Genomic DNA, 17,922 nt, shown 5'->3' with positions numbered 1-17,922 from the left:
CCATTAGAGTCCCTACCGACTTCATGTTCCTGAGAAGTCTGCCCTGGGTGTTAACACTGGGAAGGTGAGTTTTCACTTAAAATTATGGACCCTGTGGAGCAAGTTTACAGCTTCTCACTGCATTTTTGGTTACAAGTGGTTCAACCCAGCAAGCTGGCGCTTGCTCAAACCCATAAGGTTGTTCTGCAAGGTGCCCTCCCATAGCAGTTCACTGGGTGTTGAGCTGATGCTTGATCTTGCCCCTGGGAAGAAGTTAGTATGTATTCCATGGTTATCATCAGCCTCTAACCACCACATGCTTCTCTCCATAGGCCCCAGCTTGAAGACTCTGTGTAAGCTAGCAGTGATTCAGTACAGCCTGGACCAGTCATGCCTCCCACATGATATCAGGTAGGACTTCTACTCCAATAGCAAGACAGGTAGTGTTTTGTTCCAGCCTTCAGACTTCAGCCTGGGTGGAGGCCTTTGATAAGGTTTGAGAAGGAATTGCCTTCCCAGGAGTACTAGCATTCTTGGGCACCAGATCGCAGACCCAAGCTCTATGTAAGCTAAACCCAATTAGGAAGCTTTCTCAATGGGTCTGCAGCTGAGTGGGGAGTCCAAGCACCCCAGGTGCTTCCTTCTGGACTGTACCCCTGGACACTTTCTGGGGATACCTCTAGAATCCATGCACCTCACTGTGATGGCCCCCATCTCTCTGCTAACAAATCCTGTCCTCCCAAAACATTTGTGGTAATCTGGGGTCTCTTACAGGTCCCCATAGATTGACACCCAAACCTGCCTCAGCTCAGAGCCTGGGAGAAGAGGTACTGCAGGTGATGAGGTTGACACATGCCTTTGTCTATGTCTATTGCTACTCCATGCCCGATGGCTGGGTGATGAGCAGGACAGGCCTGTGGGAACTGCTCTGGCTGCAAGGTGGTTTTTGGCACCTGAATGGGAAAACTGGAAGCCTCTTTTCAGTTCTCTTCTCTATCTTTTTTCTTGTAGATGGGAGCTGACAGCAATGACTACAAACAGCACCATCAGCCGTCCAATTGTCTCCTCCCAGGGTTAATCCTGCATCCTTTTCCCCATCTCTGTCTCTCCTTCCCCCCAACCCCTCCTTGCAGACTGACCTGTTCTAGGTTTCTGCACAGACTTTTAGCCCCTTCAGGAAAAAAACATTCATGCTCTCTGCTCTTGTTCTGTGCCACACCAGCCTCACCACACCCTTGCCACAGTTTTATCATCCATGCTCCTGCAAGGCAGAATGGGACAGCATGCTGTAAGGAAAAAGAAACCAGTACCACTCTTGCTGTGGACAGCAGTGGCCTATGTCCATCTGCTGCTGTTCTCACTGCAGCATCCAACTTGAACTAGCCCATCCTCAATGGTAGCTGACTTCAGGACCATGCTGTTCTTCACCTCCTTCTGGAGTACTGGCCAGCACAGCAACAACTCTGCTCCTGCCTCCCCAGCGTCCTTTTCATCACTCCAGTGACTGAACAGATTGCTGCTAGGCCAAGTTCTCTTGCTCAGCCTTCTACAGCACCCTGCTCCCTGGGCACAGGTGTCTGTACCTAGTCATCCACACTTTAGATCCTGTCTGGTTTTACCCTCTGCTGTCTGAGAAACACATAAAACTTTGTAATCGAGTGGCACCTTTATGGTGGGAGGTATCTGCATCCCTGAGCTCCAGGGTCTTCACTGGAGAGGAGGGCCTGATGAGGATGAAGAGTCCTGCCTACTGGGCAGACAGAGAGGGGACTTCTACATCCAACATTTGTCTAGGATACAGAACACAACAGGGACGTCTCTACCTGATGGAAGAGGGCTGGCTCAGGAGCTGAGGTGCCTTTGTACAGCTCCATGTGTAAACAACAGTTTGAATTTCTATAAATATTTAAAGCAAACCCCTGAGTCTGCATTGTCTTGTCTGTGCAGGTACAGAACCATTGCTGAGGGGAGGGGGGAACCAAAGCCCCTGCTGGAGCCAGCTCTTGTGTGAAGGGGACAAGTTGTGATGAGAGCTAGTAAGGTGACCAAAAAGAAATCCAGGACACCTGGGACGCTGCCCCCCTCCCCTTACCTCTTTCCCCCCAGTCAGCAGTGCTGCTGCATACAGTGGCAGAGGCCAGCAGGCAGAGGCTGGTGGGGAGGCAGAGCTGCTTGGCACATCATGCTGCTCCACCTCCCTGCTGGTCTGTACCCTGTGCCTGGAACTCTCATTTTAATTTTCCCCAACTAGCCAGGACCGACCTCCGAAATCCAGGACTCCCAGGCAAGCTAGAGCTAGAAGACGTGACCCCTGGATTCTCCAAAGAGGTGTCTGGTCTATAATAGCCTGGTCTTTGTGGAGCTGCTCGGCAATGACAAGAACGTTATGCCATTTGGACAAGCACATGATGAGTCCCTGTCAAAGTGAGAGGTGCACAGGGGCTGATCCAGGCAGTAGGAGTTGGGGAGAGCCTTTTGATCTACCAGGGAAGACATGAGAGAAGGCAAAGATATCAGCACTGGACCAATGGGAAAAATACAAATGAGGCAGAGTGTCACTTTAAACCATTGACCTTGTACTGCATTGTCCAACAAAGGACTGGGGGGAAAAGATGTTGGTTGGGAGAGGGAATGGAGTGTTTGTGTTTTCACAGCCATATGAGACAAGATGGCAGCAGAACACTGGGGCTTTGGATCCACTATACTAGAGAGTGACAAGTGAGTGTGGGCCACAGTGGGCTAAAGCAGGGATTTGGAGGCTGCATTAGGATTGAATGCAAACTGCTTACCCTGTTGTAGCTCCTGTTTGCTGGCTCCCTGGTCATAATCCCAGGAGAAGTGAGAGAAGGGTAATTCGGGTGGAGAATGGCCCAGAGAAGTGGGGATGGTGAAGGAACAGAGAAGAGAGATGGAGCTGGACTTGAAGACGTTTCTTAGCCCTGGAGGTACTGAGGGGAGGTGCTGACATGACAAGCTCATTTGGCCTCCACAGGCAGAGGGGAATGAAGGCCACTGAGCAGCCTCTGTCTGGGGATGAAGGTGAAAAGTAGCAGCACTTTCCTTCCTGCTCCACCCTGTCATGTAGTTGAAATTTTCTTCCCAAGGGCATGCTGCTGAATGTCTTGTTAAGATGAGAATGGAATGCTGAGTGCAGGGGACAGAGAGGTGGAGGAACATTACTGACCTAACTGAAGTAGTCAAGAAGCTGGACAGTGCTGATATGTGGGAGGAGGAATTAGACTACAGTATGGCTAACAGGGCAGCCCTGGCATTCTACTGAAGTGCCAACCTCATGAGGGAGAAGATGCATCTGTCTGAGCTGCTGTTATATGCGCTTTCTGTGGGATTTGTTCCTTTGGCACCCAGAAAGGGCCTGTGAACAATGGACCAGGATGGCACACCTGAAAAGCAAAACACATTCAACGAAGATGCAGGCAATGGCAAGTGTCTCCAGGAAGGAGGTGGTGACATTGTATGGTCAGGCTTACTTGGTCCAGTAAGTAATTGTTGGGATTAGAATTTAGGGACAAAGGCTAGTGGGGGGCCTTGAAGGTAATTTGTCTTTGGGCAGATTGTGAAGGCATTTGATATCTTAGAATCCTAGAAAATTAGGGTTGGATGGGACTTCAGCAGGTCATCTAGTCCAACCCCCTGTTCAAAGCAGGACCATTCCCAAATATATCATCCCAGATTTGTCTACCTGGGTGTTAAAAACCTCTGAAAATGGAGATTTCACAACCTTTCTGGGTAACCTGTTCAGTGCTTTACTACCCTCCTAGTGAGAAAGTTATTTCTAATATCTAACCTAAATTTGCTTTGCTGCAACTTAAGACTATTGCTCCTTGCTCTGTTATCTGCCATCACTGAGAACAGTCCAGCTCCATTCTCTTTAGAACCACCCTTCAGATAGTTGAAGGCTATTATTAAATCCCCTTCAGTCTTTTCTTCTCTGGACTAAATAGGCCCAGTTTCCTCAGCCTCTTCTCATAAGTCATGTACCCCAGACTCCAAACCATTTTTGTTGCCTTCCACTGGACATTCTCCAACTTGTCCACATCCTTTCAACTTATTTCCCACTGTAACTCCCAGGTCCTTTTCTGTAGAGCTGCTCCCCAGCCAGTCAGTCCCCAACCTGTAGCAGTGCATGGGATTGTTATGTCCTAAGTGCAGGACTTTGCATGTGTCCTTATTGAGCCTCGTGAGATTTCTTTTGGTCCAATCCTGTAATTTGTCCAGCTTCTCTGTTGCTTTCAGTCCTTTAACTGAGATAGGGAGTCTAGCTGGTGGAAATACGCTATACAGCAGACAGCTGGAAAAGGGCAGGCACATTGAGTAGCAGAGAGCACAGAGGCACCACCCACAAGCAGTGGTCCTGGGACAGGAGTCACTGGGTAGGAATCTGCAGTGTAGGCAGACTAGATGGTCAGAATGGTTCCTCCTGGCCTTGTAATTTACTAAAATGATTTTTGATCCACTTTGCTAAGGAACTTGCTAGGGAAGTGGGAACCATGGAGTTATGCAGGACAGAATGCTGTGGAGTAGGCAGGTCACTACTGAAAAAGAAGGCTGCACTGCTTGCTGTCTGGGGTCAGAGCTGCAGGGCTTGGTGAGGCGCAGGTTTTTATTAGATGTGGAGTTGCATCCCTTTCCCCCAGGAGGAGAATAGCCAGCACTAATGTGCTGAACACCCTGAGCTCTCACCGTAGGGGCCCCATGCAGAGCTGGATCATTGGCAGAGACACATGCATTCTTTGCAAGTGGGAGAAAGGCAGAGAAGCTTTGACTCTTGGAAGTACCTTACTGGTACTTACTCTAACCGCTAACCCCGCACAAGTAGCCCGCCACTGCCTTGTCTTTTTGATGGAGTCCCTCCTTAAGGATTGGTGAATGGAGATGATCCCTTCTGCACACACCCACTGCCTGCTCCTCACTCCAGCCCACACATCTGACTGTCTTTCCTTCCCCTGTTATCTACTCAGGCCTTGTCCCTTGTCTCCCTGTGTGAGCTTTGCTCCGCCATCTTCCACTGGCTGCAAACTTCACCAGCCTTAGCTTCATGCCTTCCTCTGGCTGGCTGCTGCCTGGAGCCACTGCCACAGCCAGGAGTACTTTCACCACAGTTCTGCAGCCAAAAGAGCACTTCTATAATGGAGAAAGATGATTAGGACTCCCCCAGCCCCTGGGACAGGCCAGGGATGGTCTGCTAGGACTGTGCCTGCTATCAAATGCTTCCCCTGCCTAGAAAGTGCAAGGACAGCATAGAAAAGGAGGCTACTAGAACCTTTTCTTCCTGTCAGGGTCTCTGCTTTTGAATGCTGTACAATCTTCTTAAGGTCAGCTGTTTGCACTGCCTACATGCACCACTTGCTTGCCCCTGGCACTGATGCTAGTCCCCACAACCCCATCTGCGTTTGCACTGAAGTGCATAGCAGGCTATTGGAGGGCTGGTGGCACAAGGAAGCCATGCTTCTCGTTCTCTATTGCTTTCAGTCTGTTTGATCTGCACTGTATCCGTAGGCCTAGGCGCTTTGGAGATGCTAATTATCTCAGGGTAGTACAGTCCAAGACCTTCCCTCGAGGCAAGAGGTGTGGCACTAGCTTAGCTCTGGCTTCTTCCTGGTGGTCCCATGTTGCTTGGTTTTTTTGGTGGGGGAAGTGTGTCACAGAAGGAGGAAGAGCCATAGGAAACATCTCCTGTGGGGAAAGTAGGAAATGCTGGGCCACAGCAGGAGTTCAGAGAAACAGCAGCTTCTTGGGGACCTGGAGAGACTAGAAGCAGAGCCCAGAGAGACAGGACTGTGGTCCCTGGGACATGTGGGTCCTGAGTCCACACCCCCACCTACCACATAAACCCGTGGAAACAGCTGGGCCTGTACTGTCCTGAAAGCTGGGTCTGGGCCTTCTGACACTGAAGGGGAATGGGATAATCCTAAATACCTGAATGCGGTAAAGGCCAGGGAGAGAGGCATGGGTGAAGGAAGGACTAGCAGTGAGAGAAAGGAAGAGAGTGAGGGAAGGAGAGAGTGAGCTGAGCTGGGCTGTAAAATAGACTCTGCTGGCAAGGTGAGAGGTTCTGTCACCTGGGCCTTCTGCATTAGCTTGATACCAGAGAGCAATTCTGTCCTGTCCCTCATCCCCCAGCCTAGAGCACAGAGGCCTACTGTGTCTGTCCCTCATGGCCACACCTGCGATTCCACAGCCGGGACACCGTGACAGGTTGGGAGTGCTCAGTGCCCCTCTCTCTGAAGAGAACCTCAGAGCCCAGACCTGAGTGCTACAGGTGCACAGCTGCCCGAGCCTGCCGAAAGCCTGCAACGGCAGTTCCAAGGCGTGTGAACTGCTGCTGGGCTCCCTCCTGCCCCCTCTCTCACTGTGGTGGTTTTCTGCAGTGTCCTAGAATTCGGCATCTCCCACTGGGAGCCCCATAGCTTCTCACAAACACTATTCTGCTTTTGGGTCCTACCAGGCCCTGCACACTACCCTGCCTCTCATTTCCCAATTCCTGTCCCACCCCAACAAGGCACTGATTGGACTCCAGACCCACTCCCTACATACAGCAGCATGGGACTGAAGGAAGAAGAGGGTTGGGGAACTGGGGTCTCACTTGCAGTCAGAGAGGTAGGAGCTTAGCTCAGACTTCAGGCTGGCCAGGACTACAGCCTACAGAAAGGCTAGCACAGCAGCTGCCCACATGCACACAGCTGGAGTGGTGAGCCATTGGAGATGGCCATGCCTCCCTCCCTCCTTCACTGGAATGTGTGCTAGGGAAAGAGGCTCAGCACCTGGTGCCTGGTAAGCAGCACAGAACTTGAGACCAAGGAAGAGGAATGGAGCGGGCCACATGGAGGCCAAGGAAAAATCCTACCCTTGCAAGTGACAGCAATAAGGTAGGAATGGCAGGTGTGTTGTCATCGTGGAACATAATCTCTGCCTTGCCAGTCCCTTTTGCCCAACCCTGGCCCCCCAGCTTGTGCTGGAGAGGAAGGCTCCTCATGGGCCAGTTCTAGTGCTCCAGCTCTTTAACACATGAGAAGCCATAGCCCTTCAGCTGCTTGGAAAGTCTCTTATCACTGGAGCCTACACAATTCCCCCTGAAGGCAGAGAAGTCCCACACCACTGCCATAGCTGTCACCTAGATGAGTACCTGCTGGAAGTGAGCTGTGGGAACAGAGCTAGAAGAGTGTGTAGGACAACCGGGGCTGCCCAGAACAGACCTAGGGGCCAAAAGTCAGACTTGTCATGGCTGAGGTCACCTCCTTACATCAGCCCTGATTCCAGAAGATGCCAGGCCTGGGCTGCAGTTCCCACGATGCATGGCAGCCTCTGTACCTGATGACTCTGCTCTAAGCAGGGCCCAGCAGGAACCTGCAGAGCAGAATAGATTGTGGCAACCAGTGCTTGGGGACTGCTGCTGAGCTGGTTTGGAGTCTGGTGCCATGAACGTTCACTAGGCGCTCCCCATGCCACTGCCAGTGACAGATTCCTTCACCACAGGAGAGCTAGGTGAAGAGCTAAGAGGAGGTGTCCATATGGGGGCCAGTTCTCTGGCAAGTAATGCGGCAACTGTGGCTAATTGCTAGCAGTACAAGGAAATCCATCCAACTGACAGCCTGGGGAAGACACTGCAGAGACGGCCCCAACAGGGTTGAGCAGCTGGCACCTAGCAGGGAGACAGCAGGCAGCACAGGATCCCTCAGATTAAAAACCCAGCACATAATTGTGCCATTTGTCTGGACATCCCAGACTCTGGCTCTCACAGGCATTTTTGCTTTGGTGCCAAAGGAGAAGAGCTAATTGAGCAGACCTGGGCCCAGGTGGGGCCTCGTGTGTGGTGTCACTTGGGGGGGGTAACCCAAGACAGAATGGCACCCAAAGCCACCAGAATGGATGGTGTGTATGAGAGAGACCAACTGAATGCCATGCTCCAGCAGCATGGCCCCCTTGCTGAACTGACAAGTTTGTTTTAAAGAACCAGGCTTCCTTTTATTGCTTCCCCTATCAGATTGCAGCCAGGCTGCAGAGGGTTATTTTTAGAAGCCTGCTTTCTAAAAATAGCCCCAAGCTGTTTAGAATTGCGTCACAAGAGGTAATTGTATCCCCTGTTTGGCCTGGCTTGGGCCCCCAGACCTCCAGGAGGGGGGGGTACAAAAGGAAGCAGAGAGGATGAGGGGGTCAGCAAGTTCAGACTGAGCCAGAGTGGAAGAAGGTAAGAGGCATTTTGCCAGAGGCTGATGTCCTAGCCACGGGGCTCTAATACCCACGTGTAGGTGTAGAGGTGCTGCTCTGGGTGCTGTCAAGGCCTTGACCACATGCTCCACCCAGCGAGAAGCTGGTGTGTCACTGGTCCCTGAAGGCTGCTCCTGGACCAAGGTGGAGTCCTGGTGGGTGGTGAATGCTGTCTCCTGCTGATCTCTAAGTGGAAGCCTTGTGCCATTTGGCAGCCAGTGATGGATTCCCATGTAGGAAGACTGGCAGCAGCTCACCTGCTGCTCTCCACAGGGCATAGACCCATACCCTGCCCTGCTCTTCTGACACTTTGGTTTCTTCATGCAGGACAATGACCATCTTCTGTGACTGCTGTAGTAGGCCATTGAGGAAGGAGATGAACTGCCCCTGGGGAAGAACCAGGCTGGTGTCCAACACTTCAAAGCCATTCAGGTCAGAGATCACACTGCTGTCTCCTCTGGTTTCTGCCTTCCAAATGACTGGGACACCTTTCCTGGCACACTGAGGGGTAGGATCCTGCTATACTTTTCTGTATTGTCTGGCATGAGTTTCTAAAGTTTTTCAATGGGGCCAACCTGCCAGCCTATCCTCCCTTAGTGCTATCTGCTAGCAAGGAAACATCTGGGAGTACTGTATTTGGTGGGGAGGGGAGTGAAAGGAGACTGTCAATGAATTGTTGAATACAGGCTTGGGGCCACAAAGTGAATCTGTAACTCAGTCTGAGCTTGCCAGGACTAGGGCACCAGGAATAGGGTGAGCAGGGATGAGGAGAGTGTGGATGTGGTGGTAAGTTGGGTCCATAGAGCAAAGAGGACTTAGCAAGCTAAGGTTTAAGCTATGTTTGTTATGTTTTTATTCATTTTCCTGTTTATTAGAAAAGGCTCAGGGTGGCTTACAATAATAAGAAAAATACATGGTAAAAAGCAGATAAAATATTAAAATAAAATAACATGTAATGAACACCAAGATCCACAAACTTAACCTCTCTTGCTAAAAGCCTGCCCAGATAAAAAAACACCTCATGGCATTTCTGGAACAGTTGCTTTTTCTAGTGCCTGGACTTCATCACTCAGGCCTTTCTGGAGGGAATGTCTCTTGCATTGGCCTCTGTCTTGAGATGGCAATGAGATCTTCTTCTGGCACAAACAACTAGAGAAGGCGGAACTACCATCAGACCAGGATAGTGACAAAAGGCTTGTAGCAGCTTCAGTCTTTTGCAGCAGTAACCTTCTGAGCTTCTCCAACTAGAGCCCACTCACCATAATTCAGGCAGTGTCTCCCTTCTCCACCCCTGACCTCACATCCCCACTTTGCTGCTTCAGGACATTAAGCTGATTGTACTGTCCTTCTGTCTGCAGCAGTAGCCAGTCAGGCATCTGTTGGGGGCCTCCTTTGATAGGCTTGCTCCGACCTATCCTGCTGTGTGGCTAGGTCAGCACTGGAACCTCCTGTCAATGTGGCAGTGGCAATTACAGGGTGAAGTCCTTTTGGTGACTTTTCTGTGCTGGCAAAAGTCTAGGTACAGATGTAGTTATTCCAGTTCAAGTGCTTTTGCAGGCATAACATACTGCAAAAGCACTTTCCAGCCAGTATGTCCCATGCTGCTGTAGCTGTATAAGCAAAGCTTTTCTTTTGTAGACTAAGCCATAGCCCACCACTCTGAGGTAGGGGCTGGCATGGGGATCTGAAACCTGTGAGGGTGCCCTGTACTGAGCTCTGCTCCACCATATCAGACCAGGATTAGTACCTGAGGCTCATGGGCCCAATGAGTGCTATTGGTATCACAGGGGTCAGACAGCTGTTCAGATACCTCAGTAAAGAGATTGCTTCCTTTGCCAGGGCAGGACTGTTGTCTAATGCTCAGGGGCAGAGCATACCTAGGCTAAGCTACATGCATGCCTGCATTGCCTGCCAAGAGCCAGCTCAGGACTTTATATGGACTACAGCCTAGCCTGGAGTGAGAAGCTCATGAGCATGGAGACTTGCTCAGCCCACAAATATTCACTGAACCAGCACTGCAAGCAGCAAAGTGTTCCCAACCCCTCACAGACACTCCCACCCACTGCAACTTACACAGGCCACCATGCTTCTTGCATGGCATAGGCTGTGTGGTCCCCTTGCCTCTGAGCTCTCGTGTTGGCTGAGGTAGTGAGCTATGCCACCCTATGCCCTGGTACTGCTCTTCTAGGTCTGTGACTGGGTAAGGTGTGTCTGGCGGGGGTGCCAGGGAGCACTGGTGGAGATGAAGAAGCTACAGGTGATGTGTCCCAGGCAGGGGGCAGGGCTGTGGTGACTGTCAGGCTGCACTCCTCCTCATCTGCTTTGAACAAAAGGAAGAAAGATGCAGGACACTGTAAATCTGGAGACTGTAAAAGCCTGAGGCTGGAAGCTCAAGGCTTTGGTTGCCATGGGAGCAGCTCCTTTGTGCAGCTTGCTGTCAAGCTGTCTGCCCTAGGTGACTGACTGATCATTATAGGAACATGGCAGAGGTTCCCTGGATTGGTTTACATGAAATACCCAGGCAGAAAGCTGCACTTCATGTGTCTGACCAGGGGATGGAAATGTCCATGCTCACAAGGATGCAGATTTCATCGTTACTGGGAGTTTTTCTGTGGAAGGAGGGAAGTAGAAGCCACTGCTGTTTCCTTTTCACCAGGAGGAACAACTACACTGGGAAACAAATAGGAAATTGCAACCCCCTTCCCCCTGTGGGACTCCCCATTGCAGGAGTGGGGCCTTTCCCTGTTAATTCTAACCCTCTGGTTTGGTGTAGGTCAACGAAGCGTGCCTCTAAGGCTCGTCGGGATCTAATCAATGCCGAGCTTCAGACACTGCGCTCCCTGCTGCCCTTCTCTGCACAGGAAAAGGAGCGGCTCTCCTACCTTCACACCATGGCTTTGGTCTGTCTTCAGATCCGAGGGTCACAGCTCTTTCCTCCAGGTAAATCTGGTCTTGCTGCTGTTAGTCCCTGTCTTGCACAGTCTGGTCTGATCTCCATAATCCAAGCCTGTTGCAGACTGATCTCCAGCTCCCAGTGCCTCTGCCACCTCATAAGGCCTCATGTCTGCTTCACACAGGTATAACCAATTCAGCACAAGGGCTGCTTTCCACACTTCCCTGCAGATATACCTCCTGTCAGGGAGACAGATACCACCAGACACCGCTCCTTACCTACAAACAGGTCTCTGGCTCTCTTCCTTTTCTCCTCACATTGTAGAGCTAAGGGGGGCTGCTGTCCCTCTGTGTCTCTGGCATGACTCCTCTAGGGACACTATGTTTAGCTCTGTGTAGCTCCATGAGCACACCAAGGGGAGTTAGATAAGTGCAACAGAAAGCAACTGGCTCAGTAGTGGGACTGGTTTAGCAGGCAACATCTGCCAAGCTGGAAGATGTGAGTCCTGGGTGGCCTAACAGCAATGCTCATTTTAATGGGACAAACCTCACAGACAGAGTGGGCTCTTGGGGCAAAGGGAGGAAATGCTGGGAAAAGAATAGACAGATACAACATTAGGACAGCCTTCCACAGCTCTCTGCTTCTGCTTAGAGGCTTAACTAGCAGGGGTTATGCCCTAAGCAAAGCTATACTGAAGAATGGCTATGGGGGGCTGGGGAGGCAAGGAGGTGCTGCTGAGCACTGGAAGGAAGGAGGTGCCAAGTGCAGAGCATAGAACAGGGGTATTACCTACTCTGGGGATTTAGAGTCCCTAGTTGGTAGTGCCAGAGCAGGTATGCTCTGTCCATCCTGGTTCTTGCTGCTGCAGTAGTAGCACAGTGTCCCTGCACCCAGATGCAACCCAGCTGCTGTTGCTATGGCAGAAACTACCTGGGCAACTGCTATTTTGACATCCCCACTAAGTTAGTGCCAGGGGCTGGTGCCCTCCTCTCCTTCAGGTGGCGCTCCTACTGCATCTGCCATCACTGTTGCAAGGACATTAACACCATCAGTATTTCTGCTGACACCCTTACCCTCGTTGATTTCTCTGGCTGTGTTGCACTCACTCACTGTGCCATGGCTAGATGGTAAACCACAGGATAGAGATTAGCTCTACATGTGCATGCATGTACACACACACCTGCAAGCACTATTGCAACAAAAAAGATCACACGTGTCTAGTGAAAGCCCTGGAGGGTGTAGAATGCATGAAGGATGCAAAGCTCCCCAGCACACGACTTCCTGCTCTTGGTAAACTTGGTAATCCAGGTGATACAGTGAGAACTCAATCCTCCTCTTTTTATTCTGCAGGTCCATATATGCCGGCGGGACCTGCCGTTACCAATGCTGTGATGCCAGACCTGGATCTGCTGTCCCTGCTGCCAGGGTTCATCCTTGCTGTCTCTGCAGATGGCAAGCTGGCCTACATCTCTGAAAATATAACCCAGATCCTGGGTTTCTCGGTGGTAAGCACAGTTTTTTGCAGAACTAAAGCACCAGCTCTGTCTCTGTCTATATCCCTATGGCAAGTCAATGCTCGTTCTTCTTCCAATGCAGTGCTACACCAAGCATCAGCTGGCATGAGTTTTGTTCAATGCTGGCTTCAGCTGATTTCCTAGGACAGTGGTGACCCAAGATAATGGCATAGTTCTCCTAGTCTTAATGATCTGTGTGATTACGTGTGCCCAGGAGCAACTGCAACATTCAGAATCACTCCCTCTGGCTTCTATTGTTTGCCTTCCATCCCATCAGCCAGGCAGATTGTCAATAGCTGAAGCTACTGACTTTGGCAACACATAAGTGTTCTGATGAGCTATGTGTGTTGAGGTGACAGCTCAACCTGCTGCATAGCTGAGGACTGCTCTTTGCCTCTAGCTCAGCTGCTGCCTGGATTTTCCATTCATCTCACTGGTCTGCTCAATTTTAATGGGTAATAAACTGTTTCCCTGTTCTGCCAGACTGTTCATATGCTATAGTAGGATGAAACATCCTGAGTTTAAAGAGACACCTAGCAGCAGCCTAGTGGTTCAGGGTACTAACCTGGGATGGGGAAGCCCCAAACTCAAGGTTCTGGTCTGAATCGGAAAGAGGAAGGGTGTGGACCTAAGGTCTCCCATGGCCCAGGTGAGTGCCCTTATCAATGGGCTACTGACTGTTTTAGGTCTCCTTGGCTCCAAAAAGAAACCACTAGTTTGACAAGTTGGTATTTTCCAACTAGCTCAATTTCTGAAGCTATCAATGGTGCTTGCCCCCCTGGTGACCATAGTCCCTGGTGTCTTTTGTGCCAGTCTGGATCTGGAACCCATTCATCCATTCCTGTGTGATCCAGAATCTGAGGGTGTATGCCCCATACTGTCAGTGGGCATTCCCTGTTCCCAGACAGCTCCCACCAACTTTTGCAGACACTGATTGTTCTGGACACCAGTCATTCTAGGTCCTCTGGTCCATTGTAGAACCAGGCTGGGTCTGCATTAATAAAGCTTCTTTTTGTTGTCTCCTTCAGGTGGAGCTGCTAGCCCAGGGAGACTCAATCTTTGACCTCCTAGACAACAGAGCACATGAGACTTTGCAGAAGAAGCTGCATGCTGCACGAGAACAGCCAGGCACTGGTAAGGCCAAACAGGGCTCAGAACAGGGTATACATTGCCATATATATAGGGCTGGAAGGGACCTCCAGAGGTCATCTAGTCCAACCACCTGCCTGAGGCAGGGTCATCCCTACCCAAACCATCCCATATAAACCATTATCTAAATTCAACATAAGACTACCATCAAACCTGACACAACATAGACCTAATATCCTATCCTGCTACTGGTAAAGGAGGGAAACCACAGCAGCCAATGCCTTGCTTCTATAAAATGTTGTCAATATATGCTCAAGAGGTCCTGGGTAAAGGGCTATACATGACACCCTATGTGGGTGAAAGTAGGCATGTACATGAAGCTATGTGACAGGAATGGGTCACTGCATTAGGCCCTGATCTGCAAAAATTACTTTCTGAAGGAAAGTTTTAAAATGATAAGCCACTTGCAGCAACTGCCACCCAAGTTTGGAGAGTCAAGTGGAGATTGAAATCCTCTGGGTACATTCTACTTCCTATGAATGATGGAGCTGGTCCATCCTAGAATCCGAATCCCAGCAGTTCAGTACACTCATAGCAAATCATTTTTTAAAGAACCTGTGCTTCCACTGTGCTTCTGTAAAGTTAAATCAGTTCGGCTGCACTGCCTTCTGGGTACTTATCCTATGGTACAAGTATAGCTCTCAGTATCAGTGCTTTGCTGGTAGTTTTGAAAGGTCTTATGGGATCCTTAGTGGGAAACTCAGGGGAAACTGTGGAGAGAGCAGTAGTCAACCTCTAATTTGCCACTGGAAAATTTCCAAGAGATTGGTGTAAGATTCCTGAGGCTGGTGTTCTTTGTGAACTGATAGCACAAGCAGGCCAGAAAGAATGCTTAGCTCCACATAACTCATCCTTGGAAAGAGGGCAGGAAATACCTTACCAGGCATGTGTGCCACACTGTGTAGGCTGTGCCCATGCAGCCAACAGCACCTCACTGATAATTATTGCTGACCCATGTGTCAGTCCCTTAACTGTGCCTGGGCCAGGAAAGAGCAGCTTCTTCACCAAAGGGAGACCCCTGATCAGACAATATGGGCTATGCATTTGGCAACAGCTCACACCCTAGACGGAAGGTGCTAACAATCTACACAATGTTTTTCCTTGCAGAAATTGCATTTGTCAGTGAAATGCGCACATCCAGGTCCTTTCGAATGAAATATGGAGGGAATCGGGCAGTGGCCGTGAGGGGGCGATTCCTTGCTCTGAACAGAGTGCCCACCTCCTCCATTTTAACTTTCATTGCTTTCTGCACTCCCATCACACAATTCTTGGAAGATGGGCATGATGCATCCAACGATGTCCCATTCTACAGCCAGCACACATTGAACATGAGAGTCACTGATGTTACAGAGAGGTAAGGAGAACTGGTTTTGGCATGACCTTGACTGCATCCTGCGGAAAGCAGCCAGTACTCACAGAGCAACTGCACTCCAGTGAATAACTGCCAGCATTCATAATGAAGCTGGTTCTTACTGGGAGGCATACTCTTAAGCCCCATAAACATTACAGGTACAGAGTCTTTCCCCCATCCCTAAGGGCCCCTTTTCTGCCCCAGTACCCTGGAAGAAAACCCATTACTACCCACTTCTGTCAGCAACACAGACCAGACCAGATCTTGCCTCTTCATCCCAACACTTCTGAGAATGGAAAGGTTTGCTTTGCTTGTTTCTCCTGATCCTCACACCCAGCGCTTGTCTTTTCCCCTACTGACACCAGTGAATAGATCTCACTTCATTTCTTGTGTAGCTCTTTCCCCTCCCCAGAGGGTACCGAGCCACCATTTCTAAGAAACATGTTTACTGAGATGATGTTCTATTCTGCTCTCCTCAGTGTTGTTTATCACCTTGGCTATCAGAGGGAGGAGCTGATTGGTCAATCTTGGTATGCTCTTGTACACCCAGAAGATATTGGTGCAGCAGCAGCCTTACATGAAACTCTAGGTAAGTGCCAGACCTGGGCCAAGAATGCCCATGTGTCCAGGGGGAGCAGGGATGTTGTTTTTCAGCAGCAGAATTTTACCCAGTTTTACATTATAACTAACATTGATCTAATCTTCCACACTGCTTGTTACATATGAAATACTCTCCTTAAGCTAGTCAGCAAAGCTGCTGCTCAGTGGCCTTAAATCCCTCCTGAAGATTCACTTGCACTGTGATACACCTCCAAGAACACAAGCAGCGTGGGGACAAGCACCTGGTGACCCTAAAGAGGAAGGAAAGGCTACCAGCGAGGCCTCATCACTTGCACCTCTCACACAAAATGTGCATAACCATATCAGCTACCTATGCACATGATCGGGGAGGGGGGTGGATTTTAATTAGAGCAATTCCTGGAAAGCCACTTGAATTAAAACATTTCACTGTCACATGTATTAAGCCCCTGCACATTTAACAACAGCTGTAGGATGCTTCATGTAAACCTCATTCAACAAGATTTAGATAAAGTGCCCCTGCAGCCATTTCAAAATGTGTGGGGGCTTATGTGACAGTAAGCCTATGCTGGAGTGTTCAAATTAGAACATGGAGCAGACTCAGTTAATTGAATCTGCTCCAATACATTCCAGTTAAAACCCAAACCAGCAGCCAGATGTTCCCTGGCCATGAGCACAGCGCCACCTAACTGGTATGCCACTACAGGCTCCTCCCTTCGCTCAGGCCAAATTCCCTTTCAGGTAATCAGAAACGCTGCTTGGGTTTGATCCACAGCACTCCTATACTGGGGGACAGTGTGCAGCCTCTGCTTTTGCCATGGGACAGGAAAGGTTACTGTTAAGTACTGCTGCCCTGAGTCCAATTGCTCTGTACTTGTGATTTCAGTGTGTGACCCTGGGAGCTACCACCAGCACTTAATGGTTCGCATGCTATGCAAGGACCTGAGCTGGACCTGGATGGGAATCACAGCATCAAGGGGGCATGGAAGGGAGATCATCACCTGCACTAATGTCAGCCTCAGGTACATCTCCTAGTCCTAATCTGCAGAGTTGTTCCTCCCTTGACACCTCCCCCGTTACATAAGGTTCAGAGTGCCAGCAGCCCTTCACAAAGCAGAGCTAAGCCCTGCCTGATCAAGCAGCCACTTGGAGCAAGGTGAGGAAATAAGGTGATCACAAAAGACAGGCATCACCCCCAAACACCAGGAGAGTGTCACCTCCACGTGGTGAGCCTGGCAGGGTGGTGCAGCTGCAGAAGAGGCAGCAGATGGAGGGAAATTACAGATGGAGCAAAGAACAGGGGAGCACAGAGGATGCAAGAATGAGTAAGTGGAACAGTTACTGCCAAAGGCCAAAATGTATCAGCAGCCTCCCTTTAGCACCTGCATCAGGCTATTTGCAAATGGCAGATGCCAGATGAAAGTAATTCCGAGACAGGGGCCTCTAGTCTGCTCCAGGAGTTCCCCTTTTGGGCAAGCAGCACATGTAGGTTGGAGGGGGAAAACGGGTGCTGGCTCATTAGCTCCCCTTTTTGCCCCTGGCAGGGAGCATGGTGCCTCTCTGAGGCAGTCTCGGGATGGCCATGGCGGCAGCAGGTGCTCACTTTAGTCCCTGACACATGCCCTTTGTGTCCCCCACAGCGAAGAGGCAGCTCAGCATCTCCAGGGCCAGAAGCCGGGGCACGGAGCCGGCCCCGCAGCTGTGCCGTGCCCGAGGCCCAGCGCCAGGCGCCGAGAGCAGGGTCCGCTGCCGAGGACGCTCAGCCCCTTCCCCCCGCGGGCGGCTGCGCCGAGCCCCGCGCCCGCCACCGAGACTGGGTCGGCTCCTGCGCTGGGGGGCGCACTCCTCCCCGACCTCCCTGCCGCCGCCCACGGGAGCGTTTACGAAGCCGCGGCCCCAGCCCCGGTCCCCGGCCTGGCCGCGGGCTCCTTGCCACCGCCCTGGGCGCTCAGTGCATTGGCCGGGCACATCCAGGCGCTGGCTGACAGCCTGGCGCGCTACAGCCAACTCCTACAGCCCCGCGCCGCGCCGGAGCCGGAGCCCTGGTGGAACTGCAGCGGCGCCGAGCCCACACTCGACGCTTTCCTGCAGGCCACACCGCCTAACTCGCCCTGGGCCGCTGCTGTCACCCACCCCCTATAAATCCCAGAGCGCCCCTCGCTCTGCGCATGCGCTTGAGTCTGTGCCGCGCGCCCCAGCGCTAGCTCCACAGCGCGCATGCGTCAGCCCTA

General features: G+C 51.0%; 2 protein-coding genes across 8 annotated transcripts in view; both read left to right on the top strand.

Moving 5' to 3' along the window:
- KLHDC3 (kelch domain containing 3) overlaps window positions 1–1,895 on the top strand; it is a 53,709-nt gene extending 51,814 nt beyond the window's left edge. For all 7 annotated transcript variants that reach the window (XM_090054222.1, XM_090054231.1, XM_090054250.1 and 4 more), the window contains exons 10-11: window positions 312–390; window positions 991–1,895. In XM_090054222.1, the coding sequence (XP_089910348.1) occupies window positions 312–390; window positions 991–1,057 (146 nt within the window). In that variant the 3' untranslated portion in view covers window positions 1,058–1,895. The remainder of the gene's footprint in view (window positions 1–311; window positions 391–990) is intronic.
- Window positions 1,896–8,536: 6,641 nt separating this feature from the next.
- Window positions 8,537–17,852, top strand: LOC149873988 (neuronal PAS domain-containing protein 4-like). The gene is made up of 8 exons (XM_090054203.1): window positions 8,537–8,637; window positions 10,979–11,145; window positions 12,449–12,603; window positions 13,641–13,746; window positions 14,869–15,115; window positions 15,592–15,701; window positions 16,578–16,713; window positions 17,332–17,852. Exons 1-8 carry the CDS (start codon window positions 8,537–8,539, stop codon window positions 17,831–17,833), a joined length of 1,524 nt encoding a protein of 507 aa, XP_089910329.1. The 3' UTR covers window positions 17,834–17,852.
- Window positions 17,853–17,922: the final 70 nt, after the last annotated feature.

This window comes from Crocodylus siamensis, chromosome 1, assembly GCF_052110815.1.
Source record: "Crocodylus siamensis isolate JL-2025a chromosome 1, ASM5211081v1, whole genome shotgun sequence".
Taxonomy (NCBI): Eukaryota; Metazoa; Chordata; order Crocodylia; family Crocodylidae; genus Crocodylus; species Crocodylus siamensis.
This window is presented reverse-complemented; position numbering and strand designations above follow the sequence as displayed.

Coding starts and splice junctions, on each gene's coding strand:
- LOC149873988 (XM_090054203.1), top strand. CDS start 8,537: ATGACCATCTTCTGTGACTGCTGTAGTAGGCCATTGAGGAAGGAGATG. Junction 13,747..14,868: donor ACGAGAACAGCCAGGCACTG/GTAAGGCCAAAC, acceptor TTTTCCTTGCAG/AAATTGCATTTGTCAGTGAA. Junction 15,702..16,577: donor AGCCTTACATGAAACTCTAG/GTAAGTGCCAGA, acceptor TTGTGATTTCAG/TGTGTGACCCTGGGAGCTAC.